The sequence below is a fragment of the Solanum lycopersicum genome, chromosome 3 (genome assembly GCF_036512215.1).
Source record: "Solanum lycopersicum chromosome 3, SLM_r2.1".
NCBI lineage: Eukaryota > Viridiplantae > Streptophyta > Magnoliopsida > Solanales > Solanaceae > Solanum > Solanum lycopersicum.
In genome coordinates this window covers 6402742-6417615 of record NC_090802.1, presented here as the reverse complement: position 1 = coordinate 6417615, position 14874 = coordinate 6402742, and the positions used below count along the sequence as shown (strand labels likewise).

Below are 14874 nucleotides of genomic sequence, written 5' to 3'. Positions count from 1 at the left end.
GGAGTCATGGGGGATTTAGATAAATTTGGTAATGAATGGGGGGTCTAATTATTAATTTATCCTATGAGTGGATAGCCAAGACGTTCAATAGCATGTACGACTTTACAGAATCGAATTCGGACGAGTAGAACTCCCGAAATTGATCTTTGCGTGAAAGGGTAGTTTCTGAGTGTCAAGGGTTGAAGGTGTATCGTGAAATGAGAGCTTGGAACCCAAATTCTGAGCTTGTCTCCGTGCAAGACGCCGTGGCCAGGATGCTGCGGTGGGTTGGACACCGCTGTGGCGGGACAGTGAATCGAACCTAATAAAATGATTATGTGTGAACAACTAAATGCAATGAACTCACTACTTGAACAGGTGAATATATGTACTATGCATTATAGTGTGTTTGTGATTGTGGTTGGTTGTGCTGATTGAATCAGGTGTCATGTTTCGATAAATGCATTGGATTGGTGTCACGTTTAGACACATATATTGAACTTTGTGTCACGTTCCGACACACTAATAGTTTGGGTATGAATTTCATGAGAGAACCACTTGTGATTATAATGTTTATATCTATATTTCATTGATATTATAGATTGTATGTTTCTCTAAAATGATGATTGAATTGTGCTTTTCGTATATGTATGTTGACTATGTTGTAATTACTTATGCATATTGTGCTTACTGGAGTGATCGTGTGATCCGATCATTACACTGTGGTTGTGTATTGATATTGCAGTTGCTTATTTTTTTGTTGAGTACATGGCATCTTCATGTGGCTACTGACATAACTCGGTTAGTAAATCACTAATCGAGACCGGATTTAAGGGTGATCCGATTCTTACAGGCTCCCATGGGTCCTCTATTTTATTGTCCATTAATTTCGGACTCAAACTTTATAGTTAGACTTATTTGTGTTAGTTTCGGGGTTACAACCCTCTTTCTCAGACTTGTCGTTAGCAGAATTCTGATACATTTACCTTCAGGCTAGGGGTTGAATTTCCGTAATAGTTATGTTTTGATATTCATTTAAGCTTTCGGAGTTCATTGAAACTCCATGTTATACTATCATTTAAACATGATTCCGTATCTTCAAATGTTTTGTTTGTTTGTTAAGTTACTTAATTGGGTTGTAGTAATATTTCTCTCACCAGAGGGTTAGTGTGGGTGTCAATCACACCGATCTGGGTCGTGACAAAATGATCATACTTTTAGATGATTTCTTATTAATTTTTAAGCATAGCTTAGTGGATCCACTTAGTTGAGGAATTCTATATCCCGACAAGGAATAGGACAATTCCGGCAACATGGGTGAGACGTTGTATCATCACGTTGCTCATAGTGATGATTTTTGGTTAAATAATCTTCCATTAAAGTTAAATTGTACTTTTATATATCACTTATTATTTTGAGTTCAAAGATGAGAAAGTATTTGTAAAGTTTTAAATGATTTAACTCTTTTATTTCTTTACGTTCAGCTTGAGTACATTGTTATCTATTGTAGTCCTTTCATTTGTTTTTTTGTTATCCAACTATATTACATACTCATATATTCAATGTACTGATGTCATTTGACGTGCATCCTTTTATGATGTAAATATAGGTGTTCATAATTATCAACAAGCACTTCATTGAGATCACTCTACACTCCAGTTAGCTTTGGTGAACCTCTTTGTATTCCAGAGGGACTTCACAATTCATTAGTAGTTTTGAGGTGTCTTGGGTCTTGTCTCGACATATGTTCTTAAATAGACAGTTTTGGAGAGTCTTTTAGTTTTCTGTTATTTTATTTAAACTTATGTTTCATACAAAGTATATTGGAAAAATGCATAAGTACCCCAACCTATGTCAAAAATCTCATAAACACACTTATAGTATACTTAAGTCATATTTTCTTCTAAACTTATTTTATACGTAATTTTTGCCCCTTTCGGCCTACGTGACACTATCATTAAAAAATTATCAACACGCGTTGGGATTGGAGATAGTTTTGAGATTCAGTATATCGTTTTTAAACGTTTCTTACAATTTGATGTTTATGTATTCTCAAGTTAGTCTTCCGCTTGTAGTGATGGGTCATTTCTTTCAATTTTCTTTATTTTATAGAACATGATATTTTATAGTTTCTTTTATTAATCTATGATTGAACATATTATTTCTGCATGAGACATCTCATGTAGATATATATTTAAATGGTTGCGCAGCCAGAAAATTCACGAAGGGTGTTCAAAAATTGAATAGGTAAATAAAAATATTTAATGAATGAGTGCACTAAGCATTTGTAAATCAAACTACGTGACATTAATGATTTATTTTTTTTAATAAAAATAATATACAAAAAAATATATAATCAACTGCATAATATTTAGTTTTAATATTCATGTTTATTTAATAAGATGTGAATGGACAAAGAAAAAAACAAAGCGAATTTAATTTAGAATGAATCTCTTTTTTGCTTTAAAATTTCACGCACCGCTGATGAGTAACAATGAAACATGAAAAAATAAAAAGTAAAATTAAACGAGTGTTATTAAAAGAAATTTTATATGGAGCCTTTATCACTTTTAGTAGCTTTATAGAAAAAATAAAATGAATAGGATTTGATTATTAAATTTAAATTAAATAATTACTTTTGGATTTTGTTTAAATTTTTAAGAAAAACAAAAAAAAATCAAAGTAAAATCAATTGGCAACAACTTTTTTCTCTTAATTAATTTCATAGATAATATTCAACTTTTTTCTCTTAATTAATTTAATAGATAATATTAGTTTTTGAATTATTTTTAAAATAAAAAATCTATTAATTATGATTTAGGTGCTAATTAGGAACCTTTTTAAAAATATCTCTTAATTAATTTAATTGATAGTATTATTTTTTGAATTATTTTTAAAATAAAAGATCTATTAATTATTATTTAGGCATTAATTGCGAACCTCTTTAAAATGCAAAAAGATAGTGTATTATTTTAAAAATAAAATAATAGATAATATTCAACTTTTTTCTCCTAATTAATTTAATAGATAATATTCAACTTTTTTCTCTTAATTAATTTAATAGATAATATTAATTTTTGAATTATTTTAAAAATAAAAGATTTATTAATTATAATTTAGGCGTTAATTAGGAACCTTTTTAAAAATTTCTCTTAATTAATTTACTTGATAATATTATTTTTTGAATTATTTTTAAAATAAAAAATCTATTAATTATGATTTAGGCGTTAATTAGGGGAGTCGAATGCACGCCTCCACATTCCAGAATCCAACTAAACTACAGCACTTTTGTGTAATTTTAAGGTGTCCAAAAATTTTTATTTAATAATCTATAATATTATTTTACTAATATATATCGTGTAATTTTCTGATGAAGGACAGCCTAGTAGCTCTCCCACTGCTTTTGAATGTTCTCTATTGCAACGCTAATTATCTAGTAGAGTTGCTTAAATATAGATTGTAATACTATATTAACAAATATGGAAGGAGACTCGTGTTTATATAATTTTCCACACCCAATTAGAGATTGATTCGCTCTTTAAATTACTCCGCCCCGTTCAATATATTGTCATCCCTAAACTCCTTAATCCTCTTAGAAGCTTAAAGAATAAGGGTTATTTTCTTAGATGGACTTTTGAAATATAGACCAAGCACAATGTAGAGTTAATACCTCAGATGGTCACTCAACTATGCACTCTTCTCACAGAAAGTCACCCAACGTTGAATTTTAACTCAAAAGGCACTCAACTATCCACTCTTTCCTCAAAAAATCACTCAACTATCCACTCTTTCCTCAAAAAATCACTCAATCTATTAAATTATTTTTTAATTAAAAATTGTCGATATTAATTATTTATATAACAAACCAAAATTTTTTAAAAATAAATTAAATCATTTAGTGATCCACCCACCTAACCCGACCCATTAAAAAATATGATATGACCCATTTTATTTTGTCTTTAATCCTAAATTAATCCCTCTCTTTAAACCTTGAACTAGAATTAAAGACAAAATAAAATGGGTCATATCACATTTTTTAATGGGTCGAGTTAGGTGGGTGGATCACTAAATGGTTTAAATAGTATTTTTATTTTTTAAAAATTTTGATTTGTTATATAAATAATTAATATTAATAAATTTTAATTAAAAACAATTTAATAGATTGAGTGACTTTTTGAGGAAAGTGTGGATAGTTGAGTGACTTTTGAATTAAAATTCAAAGTTGAGTGATTATCTGAGAAAGAAGTGCATAATTGAGTGACTTTTGAGTGAAAATTAAAAGTTCAGTGAGTTTCTGAGAGAAGAGTGCATAGTTGAGTGTCATCTGAGGTATTAACTCGCACAATGTACTACTTCTAATGTTAGATTAATGTTAAAATATATTTAAAACCTTTTTTTTTTCTCTAAAATATGTACAGATCAATATTTTATATTTATTTTATTGAGCTAAATGACTTAATATTCCCCCAGCCCGTCAGTAGCAAAAACTAAATAGGGCAACAAATCCCTCTTTGCGGTACTGAAAGAGCTGTGGCCGGTGAGTTTATCCCTCTCTCTCGTCGGAGAGACGAAGAAGATAACATACAGAGAGAGAGAGAGAGAGAGCGGAATGGGACGAGAAGGAGATTGGGAGTGTAGTAGCTGCGGTAATAAGAATTATGCCTTCAGATGTTTCTGCAATAGGTGTAAGCAGCCTCGTCTCCTTGTTGACAACAAAACTCCTCATGATTCAAAGTGGTTTCCTCGAATTGGCGATTGGATCTGCACTGGTATGTATCTTTCTGAGTTTGTATCTGTTTTTTCAATTCTTTGATTGATTGTGAAAAGTTAGGAAATTTTGTTAGTTATATGTATGTGAACTTACTGATAGATGCTGATAGAGGTGATGTAGGAGTTGGATTTTAGTTGATAAGCTTGTGTAGCCAGTTTGGTCAAGCTATTGAAATTGGTTCATTTTGTGAAGTGTTACCTCAAGGAAGTACTTTTGATGAGAAATGGAAGCTGAGTTCCTGCTCATGGCTCATGTAATAAGCTACCCGCCAAGTAATTAGAAGTGTAGGCCAATTAGTTCATAACCGAGTTTTACCCACGTGTGAAAGAGTGGGTGCACGTGTACCCGTTAACATGTGTATATACTTGATTAAGGATCGTATAATTAAATGCGCACTCTTAAACACATAAGTTGAGTTGCTGCATTGGTCTAAAGCTATTCATTGCGCTTCTTCGCAACTCACAAGCACAGACTGCTGAGTTCGATTCTGGCTGTTGAATTTTCTCTTTTTTTGTCATTTTTTTTCAAAAAGACTTATTAAAAACCTCAAGCGGGATTTAGTTGATAAGTTTGACCAAATACTGTAATTTGATTCTCTAACAATCATTTATGATGTCAATATATGATACTTCTGAAATGGAGTGAAATGAGAGAAAATTGGGGCACTTGGATGAAAGGAGTAAAAGTTACTTTACTTAATGTGTTGGCAAGGATATTTAGTTGATAAGCATCTATATTCGGTTTGGTTAAGCTTTAAAATCTGTTCATTTTGGTGAGAAGACAGAAGTTAAGTTCCCTCTCATGGCCCATTTAACAAGCTACGCCAAGTAAAAAATGTTGAATAATTAGTTCATAAGGACTAATTGTATAACCATTCATCAGTTTCATAAGACAAGCAAATGACTGGGAAGTTGCAGAATTCCTTAACACTATTGGCTAGTTTAAAGGAACATAAGAAGGGGAAGATGAGCTTTGGTGGCAGTGCAGAGGCAAAGGAACCTTTAGGGTAGGCAAAGCATACAGATGGTTGAATACTCACAATCAACCAATTGTCAACTGGCCCTGGAAAACTATATGGAAAGCGAGTATACCCTACAAGGTATCATGTTTTATTTGGCTCCTACCTAAGGAAGTTGGTCTTACACAAAACAATTTGATGAAAAAGGGGATAATTTTATGAGAATAAAACACATTCTTAGTATATTAATACAAAATTTAGCATCCAACCTTTGTAAAGCCAATATGAGATGCTGATACTTACTGAAAAATAGAGTGCTTTGGAAACCAAATTGAAAGAGACCCGAATTACCATGAGGTCTCATGAACTACTACTACTAAATCAACTTTGATTTTGTTTTTTTGCGTACAATAACTTGAATTATACTATATATGCATATCATATAGTTCAAATAAATAAAAAATTTACATAAGATAAATTCTCAATTGAAAGAATACCAAAGTATTAGGATTCGTACAATTCAAATAAGTAAGTAATTAGTACATATAATTTCAGTTGATTTCAAAATACTAAATATAAGGAAAAAAGTAAATGAAATTTTTTGTCTATTGTTAAGTTTTTTAATGAGGCGCAAAGAATTCAATCAACATTTCTAAGGACTTCATGCTTTTAAAGTAATATATAAATTGGCTGCTTGCCATTTGTTTCGTGCAACATATTGCATTATTGGCTCTTTGGCTTTGGTGAGCTATGCACTTCCTGGTTATTTCTCTTCTTTTTTCTAACATACTTAGCTTTTTTGTACATCAATTAATTACCTATAAAGACAAGCCAAACAATGAGATTGAATATAGGGTGCTTTATAAGTGTATGTTGTGATTAGGCAAATTATAGAATCCAAATGAACTAAATAAAGATGATATTCATGAGCAAATTATAAACCAAAAGCTACTGATAATTGACTATTTTGAATCGTCTTTGCTAGATATTGTGGTGGACAAGATGAGGGAAGCGAGACTAAGATGGTTTGGACATGTGAAGAGGAGATTCATGCATAGACAAACTAGTGAGGAGGTGTGAGAAGTTGGGTATAAAGGGTACGAGGAGAGGCAATGGAAGGCCGAAGAATTATTGGGGAGAGGTGATAGACAGGATATGACGTAGCTTCAGGTTACCAAGGATGTGACCCTAGGTAGGTGGGTATGGACGACACGTATTAGGGTAGAAGGTTAGTAGGTATTGTAGTGTTGTCTTGCTTAGGGTGGCTGGTGATGCGATGGTATTAGTTGTGTTATTGTAGTTCTTGTTTTTTATTTTTATCATTGTTTATTATTGTTTTTTTACTATTCTACCCTAGTAGAACTTTGCACTGATTCCTTGTAATTTGCTATATTCTCTTCATTGTCTCCTTCTTTGTACCAGAATTTGTTGCATTTGAGCCCAAGGTCTTCGAAAGTAGTCTATCTACCTGTGGTGGTAAGGTCTGCATACAATGTACCTTCCCAGACCTCAGTTGTGAGATTTCAGTAGATATGTGGTTGTTTACCAAATATAGTGGAGGTTGTTATGCATTATTCATATTTTAAGAGATTGATTTGTTATGTTAAACTTTATGAGAAACCTGATTTTAGCTAGGTTGAGTTTTTTATGTTTTCTCCTGTCTGTTTTCATCTTGGATGGCGGGGTTGGCGTGCGTATTCTTGGCTTGTTTCCTCTTCCTGGATGCAATGTGTACTGTGTGTGTGTGGGGATGCTCCATTAGGTTGCACTAACAACAATTATGCATCAAGAGAGAAGTGCAAAAAATGTGGACAACCAAAGGAGGTAGCAGCAATGCCAGCAATTGCAATCCCTGGAGCATCTCTCCCATCTCATCCAAATTATTTTGCCAGGACACAAGGAGGTATGGAACAAAGGTTGAAAATTGGGTTCTTAGGACATGGAGCTCTCCAACAACTTCCCTTGAGCTCTAACTGGTCTCTAGGGGAGGCTGGTCAATACCAAAGCCAGCCTGCTGATCGGTATAGACTGCTGCAAACTCCTGGAGTTCCATATGCAAGCCAAACGAATCAGCTGCTTCCAGTTCCAAATGGATGGCGTAATGGTGACTGGCTCTGCAGTTGTGGCTTTCACAACTACTCTTCTCGAGCTCAGGTATCTGCAAATAGAACATTAAATACTTCAAATGTATCAAAAAGCATTTTTAATTGGTGGTTTTCATGTGGATGCACATCTTCTCTTGTAGTGCAAAAAATGCAATGCTTCTGCACCTCCAGCTTCATCGTCTTCTCTTGCCACTACCCCTATTACAGGTTTGCACATCATAAATCTTTCATTGGTTTTCCGTTAAATTAATGAGTATAGATCACAAGCTTATACTTTATGGAAAAGAAGTATATATATCAGAATGCTTATGAAGTCACTGTCCTTGTTTTAATTTTTTGTTGTTACCCTCCACCTTAGCTCCCCACTTTGTGCTATCTTGGTTACTCAAACCCGCAACCTCAGGGTTGGAGGTGGAGGGTGCTTACACTTGAGCAGCCCTTGCTTCTCACAGTCACTGTCCTTGCAGAGCTCTTTTTAACTATTTCTACTTTATAGCTGACTAGTTTTCACAGTTTCATTTTAGTTCCTGCCAAACCATTGGAACCTATACATACAGATATTGAGCAATGGCTTCCAATTAATTTTACTTGTGTTGGGAGGAAAAACTGATGTGAACATTTGGACATGTTGATGTTTCTGAGCTGAATCTTTATTTAAAAATAATTTTTTTTTTCTGTAACATAGTGGGAAGATCAAAGGGAAGCCGTAAGTTATGTTGCTTGGACTTGCTATTTTCTGGCTTTGGTATCTGTTATCATCTGCTGTTTATTATGCTTGGGTAGGTGATCTCAGTATTTTGCTGTGGTACTTTTCCTTACTTGTATGCTCAGCACTGGTTTCCTATTAGTTGTCGTGTTTCCTTTGCTGTTGTTTCTCCTTTCCATTATGTTTTTGATTTGCTTAACTTGAGCCAAGGGTCTTTCGTTTGCAAATTCTCTACCTCCGCGAGATAGAGGCAAGGTTTGCATACACTTTTCCTTACCCAGACCTCACTTTGTGGGATTTCACTGTGTATGTTGTTGCTCTTCGGCTAAGAAAATTGTGTCTGTCTTTTTACCTGCACATGTTTGCTTTTAGTCCAGTAATCTGTGCGTGTAACTGAACTAGTGTGATCTCTCCTGTCTTCCCTCGTACAATGAAGCTCTTGGAACAAAGCGATTAGCATCTGAGGAACTTGTTCATGATTGGGACAACAAGAGGCTGAATGCAGGACATGTAAGGAACCATCTTCTGGTATTGATATCGATAAATTGATGTTATGGATTGTTTGGTTGACATTCTTACATTTTTTATTTGAACTTTTAGACATTTGGGTATCAACAAGGCTATCCAGGAGCAGAATGGATGGGGGATTCAGGGGGAAATCAACTAACTGCAATCCCAACGATCTTCCTTAATGAAAATTCAATGGTGCTTCCTTTGCAAGCCAACATGCAGATTCCTCGTGTACCAGCAGCACCTACACTCCTTGGTAAAGGGTAAGATTTTATTATCTACTTATGCTTGTGGGTTATTTAGACTGACTAGTGGAGGCCGCAGATGATACTCACATTTGTACTTCAGACTGACGTAGCTCTGGGATAATTTATTTTGGTAAATAGTAGTGCAACAATCACAGGATAATTTGTTCCTAAACACCACCAAATTAAAAGGCCAGACGACAAGCCATCATCGAGAGTTTTTTGTTCCAATAGGAACAATTACATATTCTAATTGTAAAAAAGGATGAATAGGTTGTGAGGCTTATATGGCATCTTTACTAGGAGCAAGAAAGAGAAAAATGGACAAGCTCCAACTCGAATCCAGAATTGCGAATGATGGGCAAAAGATAAAGATAAGGTTAAAGTTACCAATTCAAAAAATAAATAAAGATAAATTTATGCTAGTGGGCTGAGTTACCTAATACATGTGTTCTTCCCATCTGTTTAAGCTTTGTAGAATAGATTTATTCATTACCTGTGCTAATGGGAGTTAGCAGGTACCAGGTGGAATTTGTCAAGGTGGAAGTAATACCCGGAGTCGGGACACCACTGTCTTGAAAAAAAATAAAAACATCTGAAGTTTGATGTGATTTGAGGGTATTATCAGTTTGTTTGTTTCCATTTCTTTTTCCTCCTTTTAGCTGAAAATTCTTTTATTTATCCAGTCACTGCATTGAAAGACAACTGATACAAGGCTTCTAGCAACCTAGCAGGGCTTGTTATACGTTATTATTAAGGGATCTTCGTGCCCGTTAAAAATATATCAATCTTTTGTTTTCACAATTTCATCTAATCTGTTCAGATCTGTATTATCACGATGCAACTGACAAAACCAACTGCAAACTGATAATGCAAGATGACTAGCTCCAGACGAAACAATCATGTTCTACATCTAAGTATAGCGCTAGAGACCATTCTTTACGCTCATTTTTCAGATTGTGTTGTTGCATGTTTTTATCAGGGCAAAGCAATGGCGTGATGGGGACTGGATGTGCACTAATTGCAGTAATCATAATTACGCTTCTCGATCAAATTGTAATAGGTATGCTCCAAACTTGATTAATTAATTGTCAATTTGTTCATAATTTTCTTTTCAAAAAGGAGAAATCTCCGAGGGTCAGTGGTGCCCCTCAATGGAAAATGGGCTTGGTCCTCTACCTGTCTCCATTTAACTACTAGGTTTGAGCCGATGATGTATAGGCACACTCACATCACGCGTTGCACTCTTACCACTAAGTTATAGTCTTGGGGGCTGCTTTATTCATAATTCTTTGAACCGGTAGTGAGCAAATGCTGGTAAACCTCAGATTATCTTAACTTGACTTCGATTACTCCAGTGATGTTGTAGTTTCTGTTCTTTAAGGAGGTGCTAGCAATTATTTTTAAAATTTCATTTGGACATTTCATATTGCCTTGTATTCTCATTGTGATGATGGTCTTCTCAATCACAATTTTTTTTTTAATAAAAAATAAAAGGTTTTTCGATCACATGTAAAGTATTTAATGTTCAAAAAGATTCACCCTCCGGAAGAACAGAGGGAGGGAAGCGGTGTTGGCTTAACTGCATCACCTGAGATATGTAGGCCGAGAGACAAATATGGAACTGAGAAAACTTGATGAAGAATATCTATTTTTCTTTCAATCTTGATCCCCAACAATCCATTTTCAAAACATATGTTATTTTTTTTTAACTTAGTTACTTGGTTTTCAAAACATATAATTGTGTCTTGACATCTAGGACTTTTGCTTGTACAGGTGCAAAAGTGAGAGAGACGTACCAACTCAACCTGTTACTGTTGCATAGAATTTGAGTTATAACCAACTTGAATTTGTTGTAGCTTTACAAGATACATTGGTATCCTCCTTTAAACTTTTTATCATGTTGTGTGTAGTTTTAGCAGATATGGTGAACATCGAATGAGGTATATTAGTAGATATGGTGTAAATTTGTTGTTTTACCAGTTTTGCTTCAGGTGACCGAGGTACTCAAGAGAATAGTATCAGTATGTTCTCTATTTTCTCATTGAACTGTTTCTTCAAATACTCTTAGACTGATATTGCAATCTGTATCAACTTGAGTCATCTGATATATTTATATTGAATCGTCTGTATTCCTGGTGAAAACGAACATGAGATGCAATCGTTTCCTCTCTCTGTCTCTCCAGTCTGATGTATCTGAAAATGATAGTCTCTTCAAGTATTTGCCTGAGGATATCATCAAATTTGATACACAACAAATGAACAAGATTATGTTGATCATCTTCTCAATTTCACACATATATACATCAACAACATACCCCACTTGTGTAATTGCACTAGGTATGTTGTTGTTGTATACATCTTAAATGCGTACAATTTTGCATATTTAAAGAATATTGAACTTACAGGCACTCTTTGTCTTGATTATAAAAAAATGAGCCAACATACTCCCTAATAAACAGAACTTAGAGTAACAACCAATTATTCAATGGTAAATATCTTTTCTTGAGACCTCTACCATTATCCTTATACTAAATTCAAACTTAACATGGCTTTTATGGGTTTCTTTCTTGGTTTCCGACTTGGTATCTGGTATCTGTATTGAGATCTGACTATACTTGAATTTTTGATGGGAAGTCCCTCAATGGGGGTAAAGCTCTCCTTTAGAAAGATGACTCCATATCCAGGGCTCGAACTGTTTTTACGAATATCAGTGTTCTTGATTTCCCTTCTTCTTGGAAAATAATCCACTAATCAAAGGGATTAAAGGCCTCATTTTCCTTTTCATTTTCTTCTTAAGTTGTGAAGGACTAGTTTCCATTTCCTTATTTACATGATCTTTGTTGACAATGATCCTAGTGAGTAAAGGTGTACTAGCAAATTTAACAGACCTCTTCGTCTTGAACTCTATTTCATTGTCATCTTCCTCTTGAAACCGTGTTCTGGCTTCAACACTGGATGACGGATTCTCGATGAATTTGAGCTCTTCATCAGTCTCAGGATTATCCAGCGCTAACGGTACTTTCTGCTTCTGTTCTCTTGTCTTCAATTGCTGTATCTCTCTTTTTGTTAGTTCTAGCTCTTCTTTTAAAGATTGAAGGCAATGTGCCATGTATGTTCCTTCTTCTTTACTTTTCTGGAGGTTTTGCTTTGTTTCTTCAAGCTCAACTGTCACTGGTGATTCAAGTTTAGACTGGTTCTGTTCACCACTTGCCTTGCTCTGCACCTAAGAGAGTTGAGATAATTAAGCTTCATGCATATACATTAGAGTTGGGGGCTTAAATAGTTGTGTTTAGAGTAACAAAACTAGTCGATGAAAATAATGACCCGAACATCCATTAGCTAAAGTTGGGTTATGGCCTGTTTCCAAAGCCTATTTCAGCCTAAGCAATGACCTGTTATTTTATTAACACAACTTATTTTGATCCGTCTAAATTCAGTTTTTTTGACACTTTTAGTTGTTCCCTTAACTTATATTTCTATCTTGTTTTCAATTTCATTAGCATTATTGTTTTCATCTATGTTGCCCTGTGTAGCTTCTTTCGTACAATAACTGCAACTGCGTCCCCAATCATTAGCAAGTTGGGGTCGACTATATGAATCTATCGACTTTCATATGGTTAATTCAAAATGAAGTGTAAGTCAAAAGTTGAAGAAAAAGAACCTCTTTGAGTTGCTTGGCATAAATTTCTCCAGCCAAAAATTTCTCTCCAAATAACATGACTGCCTCCTTCACTGACCCAAATGGCTGCCTCGTATCGATCTCTACTCGTCCCCGCACCACCAGCCCTCCTCTTTCCATTTTATACTCAGTCAGAACTCAATATGCAGGAAAAAAAAAAGATTTTGAAATCTGGTGTTTGTTATTTGGTTGAGTTTTGTGTGTATATATATTGCATGAAGAACTAAGGATAAAAAGGGACCATATTGTTTGTTTCAAAATTGGTAGAATTATTGCTTTTAGTTATCACCTAATTAGAATGTTTTAAAAAAGATCATTTAAGATAGTGTGGGTGGAGAGTTTCATATCTTGGCTTTCACTTCACTAGAATTATATCATATGTTTGTTAATTGATGTTGATATTGGCTTCTTTGTTAGTTGCCCCATCACATTCCAAATGCCTAATAATTAAACATTGTTGGAACAAATACTTCATTATACGAAACAAAAGAAATTCATATCTATTAAAAAAAAAGTAGATTTTTCGCGGCTTAATTGTATACGTCAGTCATGTATGTTCTCAAACGTCTATTTGGTAGTTAAGTTAATAATATAAAATATCTATTAGTCTAGATTGGAAAAAGAATGTTTTACGGCTTATATAATTAAAAAGAGGTGATATATTTTAAGTTGTTACTTTATCCAACATAATTAGCATTTCAGAATAAACTTGAAGTTTTCTTAAAATTTGACTCAAAAATATCTCATAAAAGATTTTTTTTGGTTCAAATATTTAATTAAAATGAGTTATAATTTAAAAATTGATATGAAATTTAAGAGATTGTAAATGTATTGAGGAACTTATTTTCTATTGGCATGGGGCAATGAAAGTTGTGGTTCATAATGACCAAAGCCCAAAAAAAATTGATAAAAAGGTGACCACAGTGTATTGCCCCCTTTTTGGGTGTTTTAAGGAGGAAAATATTTTTCACAAAAAGTATTTTTGTAGATTTTTTTTAATATAAAATGTCAATTGTGGAATATCTTTTACTAGATAATTTAATATTCTTAAAAAGTTTTTTTTCCAAAAAATATAATTGATGAGAAAATCAAAAAAATGAACACGTACATCTTATTAGAGCCGTCAAAATTGATTAAGATTTAATCAATGGGGCCCATAAAAGCCCTTGGCCTTGAGGCTTGATCGAGGCGGGCCGGGTTCGGCCCATGGGTCAAATATTTTAATAGGGTAACTTATAGTAATCTAACTAGTATATAATTTAATTGCTTAAATACACACTATGTTTTAATATTATGAATCTTATCAGATTTTGGTATGTCCAAATACATATATCTCGAAATATATGGATTCAAAATTAGGCTAATATGTTATTGGTGTACTCTATCAAAGTAGATTCACATGTATCTAGGATAAATAGACAATATCTCGCACCCTCGCCTCCCTCAACTCTTTCTTACCACTTACTTATCTTCACTTGTGTTTCTGGTATATGAGATACATGCTAATTACACTACACTCTTTGCTAGTGCTGTTAAAATAAGACCATTATTTGTTATATTTGATTTGAAAATCTTCTCATTTTCTTAATGTTATAGAATTATAAGTTTAAAAAGAAAAAAAATAAAAATAAAGAAGGGTTAGCCCGCTCCAGCCTCGGCCCTTCAAGGGTTGGGTTGGGTTGAGCATATTCAGGCCCTTCCGAATGAAGGGCTAGCCCGCCCTAGCCCTTCAAATTCCATGGTCCGCAAGGCTTGGGTTGGGTGGAGCTGAGCCGGCTCTTTTTGAGAGCCCTACTTTTTATATTTCCTCTATTCATTTTTGTTTGTCACAGGTTGACTTGGCATATTCATTAGAAAAATAATTATTGATATATGTATTTTGTCAAGTTATCTCCTATTAAAGGTCTTGAAAAATAAA

General features: G+C 33.9%; 2 protein-coding genes across 6 annotated transcripts; one reads left to right on the top strand and one right to left on the bottom strand.

Annotated features, from left to right (window-relative positions):
• The first annotated feature begins 4389 nt into the window (after positions 1-4389).
• Positions 4390-11419, top strand: LOC101246695 (ranBP2-type zinc finger protein At1g67325). 5 transcript variants are annotated; one of them, XM_019212828.3, is made up of 8 exons: positions 4423-4748; positions 7131-7268; positions 7471-7862; positions 7954-8020; positions 8956-9029; positions 9120-9292; positions 10257-10337; positions 11051-11419. In XM_019212828.3, the coding sequence occupies exons 1-8, from the start codon at positions 4589-4591 to the stop codon at positions 11097-11099; spliced, it is 1134 nt and encodes a 377-aa protein (XP_019068373.1). In that variant the 5' UTR covers positions 4423-4588; the 3' UTR covers positions 11100-11419. The 5 variants fall into 5 exon arrangements, with proteins under 5 accessions (XP_019068375.1, XP_019068373.1, XP_019068372.1 ...); XM_019212827.3 differs by having other exon boundaries at positions 10231-10337; XM_069296284.1 differs by having other exon boundaries at positions 4448-4748; positions 6694-7268.
• Positions 11420-11542: 123 nt separating this feature from the next.
• Positions 11543-13285, bottom strand: LOC101245033 (WEB family protein At2g17940). Its single transcript, XM_004234551.5, has 2 exons — positions 12939-13285; positions 11543-12500 (listed from the first exon to the last, which is right to left on the bottom strand). The coding sequence occupies exons 1-2, from the start codon at positions 13074-13076 to the stop codon at positions 11985-11987; spliced, it is 654 nt and encodes a 217-aa protein (XP_004234599.1). The 5' UTR covers positions 13077-13285; the 3' UTR covers positions 11543-11984.
• Between the last annotated feature and the right edge of the window lie 1589 nt (positions 13286-14874).

Bases quoted from the DNA above. Each gene is read 5' to 3' on its own strand.
- LOC101246695 (XM_019212827.3), top strand. From the start codon at position 4,589: ATGGGACGAGAAGGAGATTGGGAGTGTAGTAGCTGCGGTAATAAGAAT. The intron at 8,021-8,955 runs GTTTGCACATCA...CGTACAATGAAG, and splicing joins TGCCACTACCCCTATTACAG to CTCTTGGAACAAAGCGATTA. The intron at 9,293-10,230 runs GTAAGATTTTAT...CTCATTTTTCAG, and splicing joins CCTACACTCCTTGGTAAAGG to ATTGTGTTGTTGCATGTTTT.
- LOC101245033 (XM_004234551.5), bottom strand. From the start codon at position 13,076: ATGGAAAGAGGAGGGCTGGTGGTGCGGGGACGAGTAGAGATCGATACG. The intron at 12,501-12,938 runs GTTCTTTTTCTT...CAACTCTCTTAG, and splicing joins ATGCCAAGCAACTCAAAGAG to GTGCAGAGCAAGGCAAGTGG.